At 37.2% G+C, this 23,837-nt stretch overlaps 2 protein-coding genes across 2 annotated transcripts; both read left to right on the plus strand.

Annotated features, from left to right (window-relative positions):
• Window positions 1-6,350: 6,350 nt before the first annotated feature.
• LOC149150491 (TMV resistance protein N-like) lies at window positions 6,351-8,123 on the plus strand. The gene is made up of 2 exons (XM_089439616.1): window positions 6,351-7,611; window positions 7,720-8,123. Exons 1-2 carry the CDS (start codon window positions 6,521-6,523, stop codon window positions 7,970-7,972), a joined length of 1,344 nt encoding a protein of 447 aa, XP_089295742.1. The 5' UTR covers window positions 6,351-6,520; the 3' UTR covers window positions 7,973-8,123.
• Window positions 8,044-9,256, plus strand: LOC149150492 (disease resistance protein SUMM2-like). The gene has a single exon (XM_089439617.1). The coding sequence runs from the start codon at window positions 8,044-8,046 to the stop codon at window positions 9,226-9,228; it is 1,185 nt and encodes a 394-aa protein (XP_089295743.1). The 3' UTR covers window positions 9,229-9,256.
• The last annotated feature ends 14,581 nt before the right edge of the window (window positions 9,257-23,837 follow it).

Here is a 23,837-nt window from a genome sequence, read left to right on the forward strand (position 1 = left end):
TCGCATTGTGACAAGTATTGTCTTAATATGGAAATCAACCATGTTTATTTTAGGGTTTATAATATTTATCTTAGGGTTTATATGCTTTGGGTTTATATTTTTTATTCCTTGGGTTTATAATATCAATCTCTTGGGTTATTAATCTAAAGATTCATGTCTGATCTGTTAGAAAATATTGGAGTAGACAGTGGAAGGACCCTACATGTAGGAACACTCAATGTTATCGCCACTACTCTTCAGTTACAGGAATACAATGACTTGGTGCAAATTGAAATGGTACAGGAAGAAGAAACGCACCCGGATGTAGGTGATTATCCAGGTAATTAATTCGACAAGACGGTCAGGCGGCGGATGGGGTGGCCACATGGCCACCTACATCCTCCCCCAAGCCCATCTGAGGCACATTCAAGGCACCTTGCAGGAGCCATTAAATGCATCCCAAGGCTGAGACTGCTCCACCTCTTTCATAGCTATGGAGTCTGCAGAGCATTATGTTATCCCTCCCCCCTTGTTCCACTATGTCTGCCCTCCGCAAGCCTCTGAACCATGCTCTCGCACTGTCACTAGCTGTCGATGTTGGCTGCTAAGCTGCATTGACCTGGGTAATGGATTTCATTATTCTCAAACCAGGCTCTGCAACTTAGCTCTGGCTCAACCCTCCTTAGTCCATCCTCTGCACAATTATTCCACCACCACCCCTGCTGCCAACCTTGCCTTCAATCCTGCCATGGTTCATCATCGAATGCAAAGCAGGAGGGGAGGCACGCGCGGCGGAAGCATCTGCCCTCCTGCAACTCCCAGCCCTGACTCTGTTTCCCCTGCTTCTTCAGCAGACAATCCCAATCCATTCGGCTCTTTCCACGGCCGATATCCAGACACCCGAAGCAGAAGGGGAAGAACTCGATTTCAAGGTTCTGAACGGAGGGATGCTGCAGTTCATATAGCAAACTTCCCCCTCCCCCCGCATCCAGCACCCCATACCACTCAATTTCGTTTTCGCAACACTCTGAACCGGCCCGTCATCACCGCTACTGTAACTATTACATTTACTGAAGAAATGGACCCGTTGGCACCTCTGCGTACACACAACGAAGAGCTGAACAGGGAATCTCCAAGAAACAGAGGTGTTTGCAGCCCAAGCGAACAGCAACCCGACGTTGATAGAGCCACCCTGCATGGCAAAGCACCGGCTGGCAATCAGCAAGTAGTGGGGAGCAACCTTGGTGACACTCAGGCTTTTGGCAGTCGACGAGGCGACACGTCTGGCCTGTACGTAGGCACAAGGAACGCTGAAACCATCCACCCAACTCAGCACGAGGACATGTCATCTAAAGAGGATGATGATGATGGAGATGATGGAGGTGAAGGAGGTTTATCAGCCTTGCCTTTACCTTTGTCCTTCTTCGACATCTTTGAAGAAGAATTTGCATCTCTTGCCTTCTTGTCTTCATACAATTCTCCAAACATCTGCTACATAGTCAAGAATTCTTGCTGAAAATGTTCTACACTCATCTTAGTTTTAGTGTTTTCACCTGCATCAGGTCCTGACATGGTCGGTTTATGAACGACTCGTTGCTTTCCAATCTCTGGATCGATCTACTTAAGGATTCCTTCTCCTCATTGTGACATTGACCTGGTTAACATTCAACGACAAATTCTACAAATGCAAACTACTCCAATACCAAATTATATGATTTGAAATGATCATAGAATTAAACTGATGTAGAATTTATTAGCCATTAATGAATTGAATGTTATCTCAAAGCATGAAAATCAAGGAAAAATTCTTGGAAAGAAGACTACGGTCGCTGATTAAACACAATTAAGATTCATAACATAAGTGAAAACAGTAAAAACACGACAATACCAGAGAACAAAATTGATTACAGAGTTCGTCCCTGATGGACTACGTCTCCGGGTCCGCTTTCAAGATAGGCAACCGCTTTATTAGAATTAAAATAGATGAGGTCGATTACACAGAGATTTGATCAGTCTGAATGAGCATGCATGAACTTCTGATCACTTGCATCAGATAGCCCTCTGAACCATCTTTCCAATGCCTATCACGGTTCCCGATTCCGACTCCGGATGCTCCTATTACATTGAAAACAAAATTGCCTATGACCTCCAGAATCTGCATACAAAAACCAAAACTACTCTACCCTCCTCAATGAAAGAAAAATCTGCCTTTTAAAGACCTGTAGGTACATCAAACCACCTTGACTGAATTGTAGATGAATTTGGTTTGTTTCTAGATGGTTTAGGAATCGGTCTTGTTGGATTTTAACACCTAGAGTAGGTTCCTAAGGTCATCGCATTAGTTTTAACAACCAAAAACCATATAAACCCATCAATAACCATAGGATAAGCCTCAAACTACTGGCGGTTAGGCTAATTGGGCAGAGGGTGAATGGCCTCATGTGAACGTTGGGCGGTCGACTACCTGACTGCCACCTGGTGGTTTATCCCTGATGGTTCTGATGACGGTTTTGTTGACTGCTTGCATGTAACAAGTGTCAGCGGTTCCATCTGGCAGCTAACTTCCACGTTAATATTCCGGCGATTTTCAATGTTGCGGTCAAGGCCTGTGGTCTTTCCAACCCGTTCACATCTTACATATCCTCTGACAGTTCTAACGTAGTTTCTAGCTGAAGGCTTAGGTGACTGTAGTTTGCTTTGACCTCCAACTCGTTCACATTGTTAATAGTCCTGCTGTGATTTTGAGAACGTGGTTAGGGACTATGTATTACATTTGTTTTACAATGTTTGCAATGTAATTACATTTATATCATGGTCGATATTTTTTTAGGCTAGGGTTTTATGTTGTTTTAACATATAGCTTTCGTTAGGACTTAGGTCTTTAGGGTTAGGTTTTGTAACATGGTTTGAAAGCGTTGGTTAGAACATAGGTTTAGGTTTGTGTAATGTGTTTTGGTTTTAATACATTTGTAATGTATTAGGGTTACAAAATTAGGTTTAATTTTAGATGTCTAGGATTAGGATTACATTTTATTTTTCAAAAACCCTTGTACAACTTATTGTCACAATGTGACATAAAACCATATGCACATCGTCAACACCAGCTACATTTGTGATGAAAACCATGGCGACATATCGAACCTCTGCAACGGATGATACCCATGTCGATAATCATCTTGCGGGTGAATGCCAAAACACATGTCAACACCAAATCCTGCGTGTCAAAGGACAAGACACATGTCGTCGACCAATCTTGGCAGAATTGTCGATGAACATAAGTTAACAGCTAGGTACAAACCCATAGCAATTGAACTCCATAAAAATGCCATAAACATTACCTGAACAACCTGATCTATAACAAATATTGTCGAAGGTAACGAAATCGAACTGAATTGACGATGACACCGAACACTTACGACGACACTTGAACACCTGCGCAATCATTTGATGAGATCCTCTTGGATCAATGGTGGTCTTTTACTTTTTGACATTTAGACACTAAACAATTTTTTTATATCATAATGTAAAACAGTTCATGGTGGTCTTTTACTTTTTAACATTTAGACACTAAACAATTTTTTTGATATCATAATGTAACATCTTGAACTTTAATGGTACAATCAACATTATTAAAGTTTGTGAGTCAGATTGGACGGTGAATATAGAATTTGGTATCATGCAAGTTGTATCCAATAAAAGTAAATATGACAACATGGAAATTATGTGATCTGAAATGATCATAGACTTAAACTGATGTAGAATTGATTAGCCATTAATGAATTGAATGTTAGCTCAAAGCATGGAAATCGAGGAAAACTACTTGAAAAGAAGACTTTACAATAGCTGATTAAACACAATTAAGAAGCATAACAGAAGTGAAAATAGTAAAAACACAGCAATACCAGACAACAAAATTGATTACGGAGTTCGTCCCTGATGGACTACGTCTCCGGGTCCGCTTTCAAGATGGGTGACCACTTTATTAGGATTGAAACAAATGAGGTCGATTTCACAGAGATTTGATCAGTCTGAATGTGCACGCATGGACTTTTGATCATTGTCATAATATAGCCCTCTGAACCAACTTTCCAACACATGTCACAATTCCCAATTCCAACTTTGGATTCTCCTGTTACACTGAAAACAAAATTGCATATGATCTCTAGAATTTGCATAAAAAACCAAAACTACTCTACCCTCCTCAATGAAGTAAAAATCCGCCTTTTAAAGGCCTACAGGTACATCAAAGCACCTTGGCTGAATTGCAGATGAATTTGGTTTGTTTCTGGATGGTTTAGGAATCGGTCTTGTTGGATTTTGACACCTAGGGTAGGTTCCTAAGGTCGTTGCATTAGTTTTAACAACCAAACACCATATAAACCCATAAATAACCATAGGATAAGCCTTAAACTACTGGCGGTCGGGCTAACCGAGCAGAGGGCCAACAACCTCATGTGAACACCGGGTGGTCGACTGCTTGACTGCCACCTAGTGGTTTATCCCCAACAGTTCCGGCGACAGTTTCATTGACTACTCGCATGTGACAACTGTCAACGGTTCCATCTGGCGGCTAACTTCCACGTTAATACTCCGACGGTTTTCAATGTTGTGGTCAAGGCTTGTGGTCTTTCCAACCCGTTCACATGTTACCTGTCCTCTGACGGTTCCAACACGGTTTCCAACTGACGGTTTAGGTGACTGTGGTTTTCTTTGACCTCCGACTCGTTCACATGGTTAACAGTCCCGCTGCGGTTTTGAGAACGCGGTTAGGGACTGTGTATTACATTTGTTTTACAATGTTTGCAATGTAAGTACATTTATATCATGGTTGAGAGTTTGTTAGGCTAGGGTTTTATGTTGTTTTAACATATAGCTTTGGTTAGGACTTAGGTCTTTACGGTTAGGTTTTGTAACATGGTTTGAATGTGCTGGTTAGAACATAGGTTTAGGTCTTTAGCATTAGGTTTATGTAATGTGTTTTGGTTTTAATACATTTGTAATGTATTAGGGTTGCAAACTTAGGTTTAATTTTAGATGGCTAGGATTAGGATTACATTTTGTTTTTCAAAAACCCTTGTACAACTTATTGTCACAATGTGACATAAAACCATATACACATCGTCGACACCAGCTACCTTTGTGATGGCAACCCTGACGACATATCGAACTTCTGCAACGGACGATACCCATGTCGATGATCATCTTGCGAGTGAACGCATGTCAACACCAAATTTTGCGAGTCCAATGACAAGACAGATGTTGTCAACCAATCCTGGTGGAATTGTCGATGAACGCAAGTCGACAGCTAGTTACAAACCCATATCAATTGAACGCCATAAAAAAACCATAAACATTACCTGAACAATCTGATCCATAACCAATACTATCGAAGTTGACGACACCGAACTGAATTGACGACGACATCGAACACTAATGACAACACTTTAACACCTGTGCAATGATCTTATGAGATCCTCTTGGATCAATGGTGGTCTTTTACTTTTTGACATTTAGACACTAAACAATTTTTTTTATATCATAATGTAAAACAGTTCATGGTGGTCTTTTACTTTTTGACATTTAAAGACTAAACAATTTTTTTTGTATCATAAGGTAGCATCTTGAATTTTAATGGTACAATCAACTTTTTTAAAGTTTATCCATCAGATTAGATGATGAATATAGAATTTGGTCTCATGCAAGTTGTATCCAAAGAAAATAAAGATATCAACCTTGTGGAAACAATTCATGGTGGTATTTTACTTTTTGAGATTACTGTAACATAATATTATAAGCCTCCAAAGAAGAATCGGTATCATGCAAGCTGTATCTAATGAAAGTAAAGATGCCAACAGTGTGGAAATGGTCGCCTTTTATACTGTAACATAATATTATAAGCCTCGAAAGAAGAATCGGTATCATGCAAGCTAATGAAAGTAAAGATGCCAACAGTGTGGAAATGGTCGCCTTTTACTATTTTGACCTTTAGAGATTAAACAATTTTTTTGGTATCATAATGTGACATAATAAAGCTGGAAAGCTGGTTCATAGAAGAATCGGTTAATTGGTTGGTACAATATTATAGTATGGTGGTCACTTTACTCTCGGCCAGCAGAATCGCTGAAACTTGGTCGTACAATCTATTTGGAATAAACTCTGGCGCGGAATGCTGGAAAAACAAAGCTAATGAAGCTGACCATTTATCTAAGGACGCGTGGCTAGGGAAAAAGCTGGCGCGGAATGCTGGAAAAACAAAGCTAATGAAGCTGACCATTTATCTACGGACGCGTGGCTAGGGAAAAAGCTGTTCGTGATGGAATAAACTTTTCGCTACAATAATTGAAACTTAGCTGAGCCTATATCTATTTCACAGCCCCTCTCCTTCAATTACCCTTGTCTTTCAGTTTCAGTCAGCATACTGCATAGTCATCTCTCCCCGTTATTGTTTGCTGCCTACTGTTACATAAATACTCTAACCTTCTGGTTTTTTTATATTCATACTCTCTTCTATTCTGCTCTAATTTCATTGAGAATCTCACTGATGGCGCAAGCACTCGTGGATGTTGCAACCGGAACAGCAAGCACCATTAGCAGCGCTATTCTTGTTCCACTCATCCAGCGACTCATCCAACAGATAGACGATGTAATTCGCTTGGAAGACAACCGTGAGCTTCTTGAAGAGCAGTTGAATCATATGAAGAGCCTCTTGCTTGACATCAATTCTCAGTTTCAAGTTCAGCAGAGGGAGACACCGGCTTCTCTAGAGAATTGCTTGCTAAGGATGCAACGCAAAGTCGGAGAGGCCAGAGAGTTGATCCATCGCTCACAACGCCCGAGGCTACAGCTGTGTATTGACTACCTCCTTTGCAAGCCAAATGTCTTTAACCAAATCCAAGAGTGGAACAATGCTATTCCTGGGCTCCATGATCAGCTTAGAAACGACTTCTCCTTGTTTTGCAGTGCTCGACAGACTGCGTTGACGGCACCACAACGGCCAGACGCACTACTTCAGGATGAACAATTGGCAATGGCATACCCAACGCCTGCATCCTCGAGCACCCAAACCCCCTGTGAAATCGAAGAAATTGAAATGGAAAATCAGAGATCTTCGGATGGTGCTTCCTCCTCTTCCACCGCTGCTGTTGATAAATACGATGTGTTTATCAACCATCGTGGGGAAGTGAAGAAGAACTTTGCCGGCCATCTCTACCGTGCTCTTCTTTTAGGTGGATTGAGACCCTTTTTAGATCAACAGGATTTGCAGGAAGGACTACCTTTTCCTTCTCAATTAGAAGCTGTTATTAGAAACGCCTCCGTCCACGTTGCCGTCTTTTCACCAAAATATGCAGAATCCCGTTGGTGTTTAGATGAGCTCCTGCTCATGCGACAGTCTGGGGCTCCAATTATCCCTGTTTTTTACCATGTCAACCCGGCTGATCTTAGGTGGACAGATCAGAACAAAACTAAAGGTTATGGTCTCAGCTTGCACCAGCTCGAATTGAAGACAACGTTGGACTCTCGAACACGAGAAGAGAAGCTACGATATGATCCCGCCACTATTCAGAAGTGGAGAGATGCTCTTTCCTTTGTTGCAGACATAAGTGGGTTTGATCTGGACGACAAGTATGACGGGTAAGACCTCCAAACCCCTCTCTATGTATACACTATATATGATACTTTGCCCTATGCTTTCAATTATTTATTTATTTTCTGTTGGTGTTTTTGTGGGTGAATATCTAGTGACGAGGTGCACATGATAGATAAGATCGTTGAACGTGTGGGTAAAATTATTAGAAAACCAGGGTTGTATGTGGCCAAACATCCCACTGGTTTAAATGACAAAGTCACAGATTTTGAAGCTACAGTTTTGAAGCAACAGCAGGCTGGAAAAATCCAGGTTGCGGGCATAGTCGGCCTTGGTGGGATGGGGAAGACAACGTTGGCTTTAGAACTCTTCAATAGAATGACACCGGATTCGTCGGGGAGGACATAGAAACGGCCGAGAAAAAGATACAGACATGGGTTTTAGAAGCTCCCCATGTTCGCATAATCGGAATTTACGGTATGGGTGGTGTTGGGAAAACAACACTGCTAAAAAAAGTGTACAACATCTTCAAGGTTAGTAACGATTTTCATGATGTAATATGGGTTACAGTTGCTCAGTTTTCGATTCTGCAGATGCAAAATGATATTGCCTCTACTATACATTTAGATGTAGCAAACTGTTCAGCTGATATGCGGAAGATGAAGTTGTCCGCGTATCTGAAGACCAGGAAATTCCTTTTGGTTTTAGACGACATGTGGAGCGCAGTCGATCTTAAAGAATTGGGCGTGGAATTTGGCGAAAACAAAGGCAGCAAAGTTGTATTCACAACTCGAAATAGAGATCTGATTCGAGAAATGAAGGCAAAAGAGTCCATGCAAATACAACCCCTGCGAACAGAGGAGGCTTGGGAGTTGTTTTGTAAGGTAGCTTTCGAAGATGGCTCTGTTCCTGAGGATTTAGAGCATACGGCGCGACAAGTGGCCGAGGAGTGCAAAGGGTTACCGTTGGCGATAAAGGTAATTGCCGCAGCAATGATTGACAACACAGCTGTAGAGGAGTGGAAGCTTGCTTTGAAGCAGATGCAGAAAGTGGATTTGAATTTTCCACTTACTCACCCTAGAATTGATCGAGATTTATATCAGCGGATGAGATGGAGTTACGATAGTTTGCCCATTCCTCATTTGAAAAGCTGCTTTCTTTACTGTGCAATGTTCCAGGAAGATGCTCGCATTCCGGTGGAGAGAATGTTGCAGCTGTGGATCGCAGAAGGTGTGGTGAAGACCAATGAAGATGCGGAGTATGACTATGTATTGAAGACGGCGGAGAGCTATGTAAAGTTACTTGAAAATCGTTGCTTATTCCAGGTGGAACGCGCATATAATTGGATCAGTGTCCATGACGTTGTCCGCGACATGGCAATCCATATTGGAGAGAATGAGGAGCATTGTGTATTGAGGGCAGGTCAAAGTCTTCAACATTTCCCCGACATCAAGGACCCTCATAATTGCAAAAGAATGTCAGTTTCCTCCAATAATTTGACGTCTTTGTCGGCAAAGGAGTTAAAATGCCCGAAATTGGTTTATTTATTGTTGGACAGAAACTCCGAATTGGAAGAAATTCCGGAAGCATTTTTCCTCAACTTCCCCTCTTTGAGGGTGTTGGACCTTATTGGCAACATCACTGTGGCAATTGACACAACTTGAATACCTCATGTTGGATGTGAGGCATATTGACGAGATATGCGAAGATATTGGGAATCTTTCACATCTTCAGTTTTTGTATCTTTTCAACTGTCAAAAGTTAAAATCGCTGCCTTCTCAAATGGGAGAACTTAAAAATCTGAAGCATCTCGAGATGTGGCTTTGTGATCCAAGCTTAGTCACTGATAACCTTCGCAGTAAGCTTCCAAACTGCAAGATTGTAATGAAACCCTGAGATTATTTTAACAAACGTTTTTCAAATATCTTTTCCATAAAATGTTTTTCTTTTAAATGTGTAAATTATATATAATATGATATATGTGATTTTAAATTTTGATATTTTTTTATTGATAATTTTGAAAATAAAGAGTAAATAGATATTTTTCAATAATTATTTTACCGCGCGATTTAAAAATAAAAGTAAATAAACCGTTTCATCATGGGTTCGATGAGCGGTGCCCAAACTTTGAATTCTGATATCCATAACTTAATGAAGTATACCATTTACTTCACTGACGCCATTTCGCCATTTGATTTTTGGCATGGTATTCTCTTCCCCACTGCATTCATACCTCTGAGACCCTATGATGGCTGGACATTGTGCTACGATGTTTGATATAAAATAAAATTTGAAAGTATTCATAAAATAATATTTATACGAATAATAAAACATTTATAACATAATAAAATAGATAGCTCTTTTAAATTAAAAAAACTTTTAAGAATACAGGAAAACATGTCTGCCTAAGAAGGCAAAGAGGCTGTATAATTAATTTTAAAAATACAGGAAAACATGCATTCATAAGAAGGCAAAGAGGCAGTATCTTCTTAATGTTTAGTTTTTTCTTAAATAATTATGTGATTTTTTTATTTTTTATTTGGGTGGTTTATGATTTTAGTTTATTTAATGTATTTGAATTTAATTTTTTTTTATAATCATTATTATTCTTTTGTAGTTATTTGTCTCTTTGTCTTATTTTTTAGTTTCAATCTAAAGGGAGTCATAATTCAGAGAAGTTTAATGTTGAAGTTTTCAAATGTGGTTTCAAAGATTTAGAATTTATTTGGTCAATTTATTTACTTACATTTTGTCTTACGGATTACCACTATCTTGGAAAATCCCATATCATTTTCTAGCTTATAATATTTGAGAACAAAGTGAGCAATTAGTTAAAATGTTGAGGATTAAAAATATGAATTTGGTTTTTACAAAAATTCCCACCTTAATATTATGTCCCATGTGAATCTTAAATTTGAAATTATCATACCATCATGGTTGGTCACATCATGAGTAAGATCATTGTTGAAACTTTAGACATATACATTTGCAAATGGGTGAAGAGTAATAGACGGAGGGCAAAAGGATATTTAGGTTTTAGGAGAAATCCCCAAACTAGTGATCATATCTTCATTTTGACTTCTATTATAGAAGAGGATAAGGAAAACAAGAAAAAAGTATATTGTTGTCTTGTGGGCTTTACTAGGGCATGTAAAATAGTTCCTTGATATTTTATAATTGACAAGATTAAGACCTTGGGTTTTTTAATCTTTATGGAATTACATGTAATGATGCTTTGTGAGCTCATTATAGGTAGGGTGTGTATGAGTGTTGGGGTGTGTAAGGGAATTTAGAGTATCGTAGTAGTTAAGCAAGGTTTCTCACTCACTTCTACACATTTTGGACTTTATACTGACAAGATAGAAAAGATCATGTTAGGTACTTTGGGTGCCACTAATGAATACTTTAACTTTGGGATTTATATTTTCATTCTTTTATTTGTGGATTACATTATATTGATGTTTTAATTATGGGTATTCAAAGGAAACTATATATTTTTGTAATGTTATGGACTTAAGGTAAATTTGAAAAAATTAAAATAATTGATTTCAACATCTCCAAGAAATAACACCAAGTGATTTTATTGACAAGGTTTAGAAAGTCGAAATAGTCACATCATACCTATATGAGGAGTAATATTTTCTAAATTATTCTTTTATATGACCACAATATTGTGTTGAAAATGCAACAAGAAAATCTCAGTTTGACATTGTCATGGTCAAACTAGAGAGAATTCGAATTTCTATTTCAATTAAATTGAGTTATTGTCAGTTAAGCTAGTTCTAACGATTAGAGGAATTAGTGGAAGGTTAAGTTCTGCAATGTGACTTCAGTCACACTAAGTGATAATTCAGTTAACTAATCAGTCAACCCAAACTAATCGATGCATGCAGAGAACTTGACATACCCAATTGAGATAGATGTTCAAGGGAAGTGTACCATCAGTTGTAGACTATTCCAAGTTGTACAGGTGGTGCATGCAGTCAGAGGATGAGCCTAGAAGGATTGTGTAATTCCAATTGAGGAATTTCCTAATAATAGGGGCCTAATTCCTCAAGGAACAATGCAATGAAACAAGCGCTTAGAGGGCTTGAAAATTTACTAAGTGTTGGCCAAATTCAATGAGTCGGGCAGGGGGAATGAGTCAAGCAGGGGGATAGACTATACATTTCCAGGTTGTGCTCAAGCTTGAGCAACATATGTATTTCATCTCTATTCTTTGATTAATGCAATACATATAGGAAGGGTTTTTAAGCAGTTGCTTTCCCATAGATAAATCTTTGTGTATGTGTGATACATCTTCGTGCATGTTTATGATTTGTGTTCTCGATTGTGAATTAACTTCTGCATATGAGTATAGTAGATTTGAGTCTTGTGTTTTAGTAAATTACATGTGCAGTTTCAGATCTACACAAAATTTCTACATGTTATAAGGCAGGATTCATAGTAGAGAAGAGATTTCAAAGTTGTTATTGCAGGAGGATCAAATTTGCAGGATAAATTTTTCAAAGCTAGCAGGATGGATTTCTATGGACTAGGACTCAAGTATTCCCTTGAGGGAAGCTCGAATTATGTTGCTTGGAAGGACCGCACGGAGACAATGTTGGAAGATAATGGGTTGAAGGAATCTGTTCATACTAATACCCAGGAACTCATAGCAGTTGATACTCATAATCTAGTAGAATGGAAGAAGTGTGTAGCCAAGGTGAGGAGAATCATATTGGAGGGAGAACAAAACCATATTGTCTCAAATCTCCATGGGAAAGAGACTCTATATGCAATGTGGAAAGCATTGATATATTTTTTCCAGAACAATAGTGACCATAGGAAGCTGGCACTCAAGGACAAGCTTTGAATTATTAAGAAGCAAAAGAACAAAACCATCCTGTAGTACCTGAGTAGGTTCAAACAATGTCATGATGAACTTGGTAGTGTTGGGGTTACTGTTGTATAAGATGATCTCGTAATCCTAGACCTCCTAGGCCTTCCCAATAGTTAGCACAACTACCAAGATTTGATGAATGGGAGGGAGAAACTACCAAATTGGTAATGCTTATGGTATGATTTGGTACATGAGTAAATAAGGCATAATACTAGAGATGGAACTTCGTCCAAGTGTGAGGACAGAGAAAATTGTGCCTTGGATGGAAAGGAAAAGAAGGGGAAGGGACGAAATCCCAATCCAAAGGAGATTCGATTCAAGGGGGAAAGAAGAAAGACTTGTCCAAAATCAAGTGCCTTCATTTTCATGAACTTGGGCACTATACCACAAAGTGTCCACATAAGGAGGCAAGAAAGAATACCTTAGGAGGAGCGGTAGGTGAAGCTTTGGATTCATAGCTTGAGCTTGAATTCACTCTCATCGCACAATGATGGGGAGTGTGTGGTACCTGGATAGTGGTGCATTGGTCCACATGATGAGGAACAAAGAATTCCTCACTCACTCGGAGGAGAAATATCTCAAGATGCACATCGAGATGAGAGATGATGGAAGGCACATGACTGGGATTGGTACATTAACCTTTCAGAGGGAGTCAGGCTACCCTCGCAAGCTCAAGGATGTGATGTTTGTCCCAGGTCTAAAGAAGAATCTAATCTTCATTGCAGTATTGGAAGACCGTGGTTAGGATGTGATATTTAGCAAAGGGAAAGAATTTCTGAGACACATAGCCACGGGAAAAGTGAAGCAGGTCAGGGTTTGTGTGAAGAACTTGCACAAGCTAGATGTGGAAGACAATGTTGCATTGAGCACAAAGGCATAGAAGGTGCAGAGTCGAGATTTCAGTTAACTATGGCATAGGATACATGGCCATTTTCACCATGGCACTTTGAATATTAAACAATAGATTACCACAGGTCTCCCCAAAGGAGTACTAGAGCAACATGATACATGAAAAGGGTGTACCTTGGGGAAGTACACAAAAGACACCTTCCATGAGTAGGACAGGAAGGCGCATGCAGTCCTTAAAAGGATACACTCTGATGTATGTGGATATTTCTCGACAACCTCCACTGCCAATCACAAGTATTATGTTATCTTTGTGGATGATTTCTCACGAAAGTGTTGGATCTTCTTCATGCAGAAGAAAGATCATATATTCTCCAAGTTTGTTGAGTTCAAGGTGCTTGTTGAGAAAGAAACTAGAAAGAAGCTGAAGGCTCTTAGGAGCAATAATTGAGGTGAGTACATGTACAATGAGTTTAAAAATTTATGTTCAAAGGAAGGAATTTGACGGGAATTGGTAGTACCTCACAACCCACAAAAAAATGGGGTGGTTGAGAGGAAGAACCATAGTATTGTGGGAGTAGCAAGGGTGATGTTGTGTGACCAAGGCCTACCACTACACTTGTGAGTTGAAGCGTGCAACACAATAGTCTATTTGTTGAACAAGAGTCCTCATTGAATTCTTGGCATGAGTACACTAGAAGAATATTTCTCAGGGAGGAAGCCAAATGTGTCACACGTCAAGATTTTTGGATATCCAGTATACTGCCATGTCTATAAAGAATCAAGGAAGGATCTAGAGCTGACATTAGAGTTGGGGATATTTCTGGGGTACACAAAAACTCCTCACAACTACCATGTGTAGTTTTCATCCCTCAGAATGATAGTTATGTGAATGGATGTGAAGTTTGATGAGGAGATGGAAATGAGGTTTTCTCTTGAGAGGGAGCTTTAGTTTCAACATTATTAGGATATTTTTGCTCAAAAGGAAGAACCTCAAGAAGTTGTGGAGCAGCCACAAGTTGACGATCAGAGAGTGGAGACATCCACTCAAGCATAAACATCCAGAGAAATATGGAAATGAACCAAGGAATATGAGATGTTATTGCATGATGTTAGAGAGAATGTGGGAGCACCCACTTCACAGTATAGGAAGCAGATGTCACCTGATCGATACACTAGCTACATGGATTTGATGACTGAGCTTATAGTGACCGAGACATCCTCTTTCGAGGAAGTAGTATAGAAACTTGTATGCATTGATGCTATCATGGAGGAATATGATTCCATAGTCAAGAAAACTGTTTGGGAAGTGGCCCTAAGAAAAACAGATAAATCAGTGGTGCGTTCAAGATGGATCTTCAAGGTTAAGCATGTAGCATATGGAAGCATAGAGAAGAATAAGGCCAGATTAGTGTCCAAAGTATTCTTTTAAGTTGAGGGAATTTAATATGAGGAGACCTTTGCTCTTGTAGCAAGGTACTCATCCATTAGATCTACTCTTGCATTGGATGCGCAAATGGGGTGGAAGATCCACCAGATGGATGTGAAGACAACCTTCCTTAATGGAGTTATTGAGGAGGAGGTGTACATTGAGAAACCTGGAGGTTTTTAGACCTTTGATTGAGAGTCGCATGTGTGGAGGATCAAGCAAGCATTGTATGGAATCAAGCAAGCACCCCGTGCTTGGTACAACAAGATCAACAACTATCTCACTAGGTTTGGGCTTTACCAAAAGTGAAGTAGATGCAAACATTTATCATATTATGGTAGAAGGTAGATTATTGATTATTGTCTTATATGTTGATGATTTAATTTTAACCGGTGATGAGAAGTTGATCAGATCTTGCAAGGAGGACCTTGCAATAGAATTTGAAATGAAGGAAATGGGACTCATGCACTACTTTCTTCATTTGGAAGTATGGTAAGGAGATGGGGAATTATTTTTCTCTCAAGGAAAGTATTCTAATGAGATATTGAAGAAGTTCCACATGGAGAGTAGCAAACCCATAGAGGCTCCTATAACAGGAAATTGGAGGAAAGAGGATGGCACTTCAGGTGAGGAAGTGGAAGCTACAATCTATCGATAGCTTGTGGGTTCACTAAGGCATCTTATGAACATATGACCATATATGTTCTATGTAGTCAACCAGCTTAGTCAAGCTATGGTTAGGCCAACCAAACTATTTTGGAAGGCAACTAAGCATGTCCTTTGGTACCTCAGAGGCACCACCTAGTTTGGACTATGGTACAGATGAACAGAGGGAGTGAAGCTTCAAGGCTTCACAGATACAGATTGGGCGGGGAGTCCATTAGACTGAAAGAGTACCGCAAGAGGAATTTTCATTGTTGGTTCCGCAACAATTTCCTGGTACACCAAGAAGTAAAGATCAGTGGCACTCATCTCAACAAAAGTAGAATACATGGCTTCCAGTCAAGCAACATGTGAGGCGATCTAGATGAGAAATATTATTGTGGGACTATTTGGTTAGATGATGGATCCTACTGTGATTTACTCTGATAATCAGAGTTGTATCAAACTCTCTAAAAATCATCTATTTCATGATTGATCCAAGTATATAGATATTTGGTATCACCATCTAAGGGATTGTGAGCAAAGGCAAATTTTGTTGTTGGAATACATTCGTGTAGAGGAACAATATGCAACCATTTTGACATAGGATTTGTCAAGAGGAAAATTCGAGTTCCATAGAGGCAGGATCTAGATAATCCCTTTCTTGCTGAAAGGGAGTGTTGAAAATGCACGAAGAAAATCTCAATTTGAATTTGCCTTGGTCAAACTAGAGAGAATTCAAATTTCTAGTTCAATTAAATTGAGTTATTATCAGTAAAACTAGTTCTAACTATTAGAGGAACTAGTGGAAGGTCAAGTTGTGTAGTATGACTTCAGTCACACTTAGTGATCATTTAGTTAAATAGTCAATCAACCCAAAATAATTGATGCATGCAAAAAAATTAAGTTACCTAGTGGAGATAGAGGTTCAAGGGAAGTTAACTATCAGTTGTAGACTATCCCAAGTTGTACAGATGGTGTATGCAATCATAGGATGAACCTAGAAGGATTACATAATTCCAATTGAGGAATTTCCTAATTAATAGGGGCCTAAATCTTGAGGGAACAACGTAAGGTAATAGGAGCTTGGAGTGCTTGAAAATTAGCAAAGTGTTGGCCAGAGTTAGTGAATCAGGCAAGGAGATAGAATATACACTTACAGGTTATGCTCAGGCTTGAGCAGTACATATTTCATCTCTATTCTTTGATTAATGAAATAAAGATAGGAAGGGGTTTTGAGCAATTTATTTACCCTCGATAAATCATTGTGTATGTTTGATAAATATTTGTGCATGTTTATAATTTGTGTTCTTGATCATGAATTAACTTCCACAGATGAGTATAATAGATTTGAGTCTTGTGTTTTAGTAAATTATATGAGCAGTTTCAGATCTACACATAATTTCTACATAGTGAAATCTAGCTTGACCAATGGCTATGTGACTCTCACCACGTATAAAAATTAGTCCTTCAAACTTTATCCATCTTTATAAGTCATGATTAGATTATCTTTTTTAAATTCATATATGATTTGGGGACCTTTTCTTTGGCCAAAATATCACATCTAGATAAAGAGGGTACTTGTCTCATTCTCCAGCCACATACGTGACAAGAAATCAATCACACAAGCCATCATTTTCACAAAGTTTTTTATTTTCCCCATTTATCAATTTAGTGATATTTAAAGTGGTGATATTGTGAAGCATGTTCATTGGAAAGGATGAACCTTAGTTTGGTTATGTTAAGTATCCATATGTAGCACTATTTTCCTTTATGTGATTGTCAAAAAATGGGATGGAAAATTAGTAGCACTCTAGAGGTTAGTTGCTACTTCATATTATTCATCTCCATATTGATAAGCCATCTCCACACACATTATAATTAGGTATTTAATACATTTGTAAGGGAGAGATTAAATACGGTATTAGTGACAAGGTCCGTGAATCCTACCTTTGGTCCATATGACAAAAACCTAGAGAAACACTTTTTCTAAAGCTCCATCCCTACTTTATTTTCTCAAGAACAATTTACAGTCTACTTGCATCGACATAACTAAAAAGAAAAATATTGAAAACATCATTAAAAATTGGCTCAATGGTAACATTAAAAATATCTACGTTTATTATAATCAATCCCGCTAACATATTGGGGTTGATCCCTTTTTATACCGTTAGCAAGGTAGTTTTCATATCGTTACAAATTTATCTAATTATCATATTAACATTCACATATAAAGTATGAATTTATCACAAAAAATAAGATTTATACTGCAACATCCCCTCTCAAGGCCTATATACAATTAAAAACATTAATAAAAACATTCTTTACAAGTTTCCCTTTGACAATCACTACTTGCAACTAGGTTACATCATGCTTCCTTCTAGCCCTTGTAAATTTCCAACTCTAAAGTTGAATTTCCAAGTACCTCGATTCCACCTCCCATAAATATAGAATTATGAGTCTCTCAAAGTATTGGAAAATCATTCAAGTACTCCAATAAGTTATACCCTTTTTGTTTTGCCGAAAATCAGGCTAGGTCCATTCAAAGGTACCACACCACTCATCCAACTAATCTTAGCCTTACCCCGAGAGGGTCGAGGAGAATGAAACCTATGACCTCCCAATGGAAAAGTGATTTAGGAATGAGACCTTGACCAATTGAGTTAACCCCAGGGGTTGCTCCAACAAGTTATATCATAACCCTTATAATGGTATAATTCCCAATATTCACAAACTCCCAAGCTATCTAGAAGGTCATCTATATTAAGATTTACCTATATTACATCCCTTATCATGTTTAAAGTTTAGAACCCTCAAAACATGAAAAAATTATTTGTTTCATTTTCATATTAAAAGAAAGGAAATTGACCAAATCCCGAGCCCTGAATATTGTCATGGTACCAAGACGTGTGTCTAAATAGGTGGTTGATGATCGCCACTAGTGTATAATGATGAGGCGTCACTACCAATAATTCTCTTGATTAACAGATTAACATTTCAATTTACTCTTTCCATCTTCTCCAAGAGTTTAGTCATGTTGATGACAAGGTCCTATTGAGTTCTTGCTCTATTATGAGAACCATACCCATGAGGGTTTTAACATGATAATACAAGTTAACCATATGCATGTAAGAAAATTCTTGGGTCTTGGTAGAATTTCCAACATTGGGAATCCAATCTCTGGTCTCCCTCTCCACATGAGAGCTAGGAACAAGTTTACGAGCATGCCTAACTTGATCTTCAAGTTTTGAAATATTCTTTTGGACGATTTCAGTAACTATGCTTCTATACTACTCCATAGCGACTCATGCATAGGCTTAGGTGTGTGTACCATGCGGGGTGGGGGAATTAGAAACATGAGAATAAAAGAGGGAACTAGGCCTTCCTTATAACCTCGTCTTGTGGGTTAAACAAAACGATGACAAAACATGATAGAGGAGGGAGAAAAATATGGGGATGCTTGTGAGGAAGGGATGAGGTGAGAAGAGGGAGAAACTCAGGAGAAAAGGGTGTAGGGTCAAGAAGCATGATATAATAATATAATAGAAATTATGGTAGTTGGCAAGGAAGGTGAGGCCATCTCACAAGGAAGTAATTGAGAGAAAACCCCCAAGAGAATAGGGTCGAGGATGGGGATAGAAATCCATAACTTGTTATAGAAAAATAGAGAAGATAGAGAAAACATAAAATGATGCCAATATTAAAAGGAATTACAAGGGAATAGAAATAAGAGGTCAAACCTAAGTAATATAGATCTTGTTGGCATGCAAGATTCTGACAGACTGGGGATTTTCTACGCAGTGACCAACAAAAACCTGCTCAACATTGGCCCTTCTGGCAATACCCACAGGGTGGGTGAAGTTTCACCAGAGATGCTAATGGGTGACTATTGGAACCAAGTTTCTATAGTATTACAGGATTGTCTACGACTTACGACATTGGAGTCCCACCAAACAAACACTTCACCATTCTCCTAGAATTGTGCACAACATAGTGATGTCAAGCCCATCAACTCATCAGTCAACGCACAAGTCACAAATGACAAAACATAGAGGGTTAAAATGAATTACACCTTCAACCATTAGGGATGACACTAACAAACAGATTCTAGTCTTTACAATGACATGATAATATCTAAAGGCATCACCATGTTTATAAATAACCAAACCATTCAAAACATTCATGAATATTTAGGGGTGCAATAGAGCATTAAATGCATAATATCTTGATATGCCATAAAAAAAGACATACATTCAAACCTTAACTTAGATTACGAGGAGAAACCCAATCATCCATCATACTATATTATTATATAATAAAAAATTTCCATGCATTATAGTGCAACAATTACACAACAAGGCTCACCAATCATCAAACTCTACACAACGTATAAAACAAGAAAAGCATCTATAGTGCAAAACCAAACCCCCCCCAGCCCCCCCCCCCCACACACACACGCACATATATTTATGAACTTTACATCAAGTTTGCATCACACTTACAAACTCAACCATTTATATCAATGACTACAAACAAATAGACACATTACAAGTAGAGTAGCAATATTCTTCTTCAACAACTTACGAATTGATGTATCTTTCACCGAGAAAGATCCTCAGTTTCACCTTCTAACACATGACCTGTCTTGGGTATTCCATTTTATATTTTCCTGAAAGCTCTTCAAACCTTCTTGACTATTTCCTCTATCGTTCCAACTATCCTGAAGTTCGTTAAGATATTTGTTGATCCCTCCTCTGAGTTTTCCCATACATGCTAACTGCCTTTTGAACTTTCTCCTACCAAGTTTCTCCACTCTTTAATCCTTCCTTTACTTGCAAAATATCTATAACTCCTTCCCTGTCATGACATCCCTTACCTGCTTCACCATTGTTGTAAAATCCCAACCACTTATTCTTCCTCGCACACGTATTTTCTCCCAGGACATCATCGTCTCCTTCCTATGTGGCATCTTTGTACACCATGCCTCTCCTCTTGAAACAGTCCCTTATTATGCACTGTTTTTACCTTCTTCACTCCTTGATCCTCTTGCATGGTCCCATACTTGAAAAAAAATAACAACAAAATTTATGGGCTCAAACAAGCCCCCAATACAAAACTATGGCTCATCCCAAGCCACTCAATCCTCCTTCGAGGTGATATTTTCATTTAAATCCTTCTGTAAGGCTCTGAATTCTTCTTCTCACGCCTTGATATTGAATTTCAAATCATCCCTCTTAGTGATTTCCTTGTGCTCTAATATGATGATCATATCATGGGTGACAACACTAGTGTCCTTGTGTTTTGCACTCTACACATTATTTAAAAATTCACTACCTTCATTTCATGGATTTGTTTTTCTTCATAGACTTTGTCAATTAGCTCATTGAGATGCGAATTTTCATGCATTTCCTTTCACTTTTCAGCAAAACTCGTTGTAACCATGCCCTAATCAATTTGATGAACCTATTTGTAAACCTTCTTTGCTTAGTGGCTTGTGTCACAACTAGAACCCTTGATAAGGTATTCAATAATTGATCACCTAGCTCAATGATATCCTGACACCTTTTCTCATACTCAACCATTTTTAATTTCACTTGTTAGGCCAATTCTTTGCATTGCCATTCCTCTAGTGGTGTATGCAACTGTTGATGGGCTTTTGCTTCTGTCACTTACATTTTCAGGCCCGGTATGAGTTCCTTGACCTTCACCACTACGTCCTTGGCTAGAACTGAATCATCAATTAATCCTTCTATAAGATCTTCATACACTTATGCTAGGGTAGTGTGCCACTTTACTCTATGCTCTGGGTGAAAATGTGAAGTTGGGTTACACTTTTGGCCCTTTTATAAGAAAAAAATATCATTTTTAGAAGTTTTTCAACTTTCGATAAGTAAAAGTTATTTATTTTTTTAGAATTTCGTTTTATAGTAAAATTAAAACTTGTCAAAAATTTTATTGGCTTTCTATTGCTTATTTTTTGAATTTTTTAATTCACATTTGATATGTTAACTTGGCAATTGTTTCATTGTTTTTTCTTTAAAATTCAAGGGATTGATAAAAATTCAAGTATTTTGGCCCAATGTATTCCTTGTTAACCTTGTGTTTCTGAAAAAAAAATGTGCTACAACAATCTAGATAAACTCTACTTCAGTATGGCTATATTTTTAGAACCAACATATGCATATCATAATCACTAGAAATTTTTGAATTGAACTAGTATGAAAACACTGCAGCTTTTAAAGATGTTTAACAAAGCACCATGTTTCTCATCATATTAATTATAAACCAAAAATATAAAAACTACCCATTAAAGAGGACGAACCAACACAATGTAACATAAATTTTCCATATTTTTTCATAGTGTATTTTGGAAGATACTCAATTTTGATTTCACAAAATCATAATGACCTTCATAAAAATTTTGCACACATTTTATTAGAAAATTAATTAAAATTATCAAATATATTTGAAATTCCATAAAATGTATATCTAGTGAAAGTAGGTTCAATTCTACAAATGTTGGTGTTTGTTCAAAAATTAAATTCACTATATTTGATGGAGTTTAACCATTCTAAAATTGGAGAAAGGTGAACAGATGCGAGTCATTGAAAAGTTGCAGGTTTTCGGCAAAAAGTAATAATGTTTTTGGCCAAAAACATTTTTTCCCAAACAAACTTTAAATTTAATGGGAAAAATGTTTTTGGCGAAAAGTATAATACTTTCGCCCAAAAACTTTTTCCATTTTTTCTGTTGCTTGCAAAAATGAAATGGTGCGACCATCTGATGTGATTGTTTCAGCCGGAAGCTATAAATAAACTCACCCAAAATGTCATTTTCTCACTTACATCCCTTAATATATGTTGCTTTTGAATAACAGACTTCTTTGGATCTAACTTTTGGATAATAAATATTTGGGGGCTGGACTTTGAAAGTAAACGTTTTCAATAACAAATTTCTTGAATAAGTAAGTAATATTATGGATATCATATTTCTATATGTAACTATCTTTACAAAAAAAAAATTGTCATATATTTCGTTGAGTTTCTTATTGAAGAATGGTGAATTGTTGGTTTAAGCTGAACTTGTCAAAACTCTCGATTTAAGGTTTGGTTGTATGAATATTTAGGATGTATATCGAGTTTTAGCTTGTCATTATATTGCTAGATCAAATTATTATTCAGGGTTATTAATGTTTCCAATCACAAGGGTTTACTACTAAAGCTACTAAGTTGAGTGTTACTAGTTAGGGTTTGGCTTGATGATATTTTTATTGAGTAGGGCTGATTGTTGACTTATATTTGAGGATTGATAAGGTTGAAGTAGAAGACATAGTTTTCATTTATATGCTAAATGGATCTAGAAAAAAAAATTGATCTACTTTTTGGATATTGAACTTAAGTTTGGGCTAACTTTTAGATAACAAACTTTTTTTAGTAGCAAATTTCTTGAATAAGTAAATCAGATTGTAGATAGCATAAGTAAGATTTTTTAAGGTTTTATTATTAAAGTTTTTTCAAAGTTTTCTTTTAAATGAAATGTCTATTGTGCATTTTCTTCTCCATGATTATAATTTTTTTTAATTTCTTTTTAAAGTATAATTTTTTTGCTTTGAAATTATATTTTTAATATAAAATTTTCGTTAATTTTTTAAAAATCTATATAAATAGAATTATCATGAGGAATCGAAGAAATTGCAAGAGAAAATATTATCCAATTAGAGACATTGACGCTCATAGAGAATACACAAGAAACTATTACAAAATAAAGAAGGAAGAACACTTAAATATTGAAGGGGGAAATCAATCTGAACAAGAAGTTGAACTATGTACATAAATGTACATATTATAAATGATATTTAAAATTTAATAGTGTATTGTGAAATTTAATTTTTATTTGATGAACTAATTTGAAAAATATTTTGCAATGTAAACAAAGAGAAATTTTCCTCATAACATTGATGATGAGATTAAAAATGTTGAAAGACAAAGTGAAGAAGAAATGAACAAGTCATTGATGATGTTGAAGATGTTGAAAGAGATTCAAGTGAACAAGTTGAACCACCTATAGGTATGTATATATGTCATGTATTATTGAAATTGTACATATTTACTAGTTTCAATTTCATTCTCTATTTTTTAATTTAATTAATCTAATGTATTTATACTCATTTACATTAAATTCTTATATGTATAGATGAAATCAATATTAATAATGAGATGTTAGAAAATGTCAACACTGGAACATATGGAGATACAAAAGATGACCATGTTATATGATATCGTGTTAAGCTCATTATTGATAAGTTCTTCAAAGATGAAAATGTGACAATTCAAGCTCAAATTTTGAGAGGTTCTTAACATTAAAGAATTTAAAAGAAACTACAACATTACTAGGCATTTGAAAATCAACAAAAGATAAAAATGTGAAGGAGAATGTGATTCAAACTAAAAATAGTGGTCTGAAATTAATTGGAA

The sequence above is a fragment of the Pinus tabuliformis genome, chromosome 9 (assembly GCF_031772625.1).
Source record: "Pinus tabuliformis cultivar Carrire ecotype Pingquan chromosome 9, CPIR1, whole genome shotgun sequence".
Lineage (NCBI taxonomy): Eukaryota > Viridiplantae > Streptophyta > Pinopsida > Pinales > Pinaceae > Pinus > Pinus tabuliformis.